Source organism: Halyomorpha halys, unplaced genomic scaffold (genome assembly GCF_000696795.3).
Source record: "Halyomorpha halys isolate HHAL.00 unplaced genomic scaffold, Hhal_1.1 Scaffold1638.1, whole genome shotgun sequence".
Classification (NCBI taxonomy): Eukaryota; Metazoa; Arthropoda; class Insecta; order Hemiptera; family Pentatomidae; genus Halyomorpha; species Halyomorpha halys.
In genome coordinates, this window is record NW_027113119.1 from 81,198 (window position 1) to 82,364 (window position 1,167).

The 1,167-nt window shown below is 26.6% G+C and overlaps 1 protein-coding gene across 3 annotated transcripts in view; it reads right to left on the bottom strand.

Moving 5' to 3' along the window:
* Window positions 1-1,167, bottom strand: part of LOC106690281 (cytochrome P450 9e2) — a 54,613-nt gene that overhangs the window by 12,402 nt on the left and 41,044 nt on the right. For all 3 annotated transcript variants that reach the window (XM_067050729.1, XM_067050730.1, XM_067050728.1), the window contains exons 2-3: window positions 571-789; window positions 205-378 (exon numbers count right to left, since the gene is read on the bottom strand). In XM_067050729.1, the coding sequence (XP_066906830.1) occupies window positions 205-378; window positions 571-788 (392 nt within the window). In that variant the 5' untranslated portion in view covers window position 789. The remainder of the gene's footprint in view (window positions 1-204; window positions 379-570; window positions 790-1,167) is intronic.

Below are 1,167 nucleotides of genomic sequence, written 5' to 3' on the forward strand. Positions count from 1 at the left end.
TATTTAATTTAAAATATAATCATCTCAAAATTAAATCAACATTTTTTATACACCTATACTTGAGCACTATGAATAAGTTTACACACAGTAAGGAGATAATTAATTTTAAAATGTAATAATTAATACTTAATACTATCTCTTTCCCATTTTATTTAATTAATATTGATTTTTTCTAAAGTTACAATTGAAAAACTTTAAAGTTACCTGAATGCTCTCCATTTGTTTCCAGTCATCACAAGAAGTTCGTCGAATAAAGGATTCTTTTTTACATCTACTTCAAATCCATGGTCAACAAAATGTCCAAAATCTTTGACCAATACTTTTTGAACCAATTCATTATCTCGAATAAGAAGTCGTGGTGTCATAAATTCATAGTATCTTTAAATTATCATTTAAAACATTAAATTTATTTATCGATTTGTAAACAAAATTAAATGCATAATGAGTTATTTTTTAAAAAAAAATTAAATCATATTACTGTTTCACATAAACTTTAAGTGAATATTCAAAATAGGGTTCCTGAAACAATCCATTTAATTAATACAAAATAAATATGAACTTTTTATTTACCCAATGGCTGGTTCGTCTGGAAATGAATTATAGATATCTTCCATAATCTCAGCTATACTTTTTTTATTTAAAGCCATAGGTAATAAATTTCCGAAAAAAGGAATTGCCGGTAGACACTTTATTCCTTTTTTTTCCCAATATGTACTCCTATCATAAATCCATTTTATCATATAGGCCAACAATGTAAGGCATAAAACTAGGAACGCTATTCCAATCATCCTACAAACAAAATAAATATATATACACATTGTAGAAAAACTAGCAACTTAACAAAAAATAGATTTAAAATATATAGTATTTTATATATAGTATAGTCACAACTTCAGTCGAAGTTATATATATATATATTTATATAAGTTATATTTACAGACTGTGTAGTATAAATCTTAATACCTAACTCCATCTGTCAACAACTCGAGAATCTATAAATGTAGGATTACTGAGAGAATAAAGCAGTCTATTATCAGCAACCGTGAGTGTATTTTCTTGTTCCTTCTTTCCTTTTTTTTTGATTTTATAACCCGCTATCACGTATCTGGTGCCGAAACCCGGGATCACGGATTACCGGATTAATTTTTATTAAGAAGAAGAATCCCG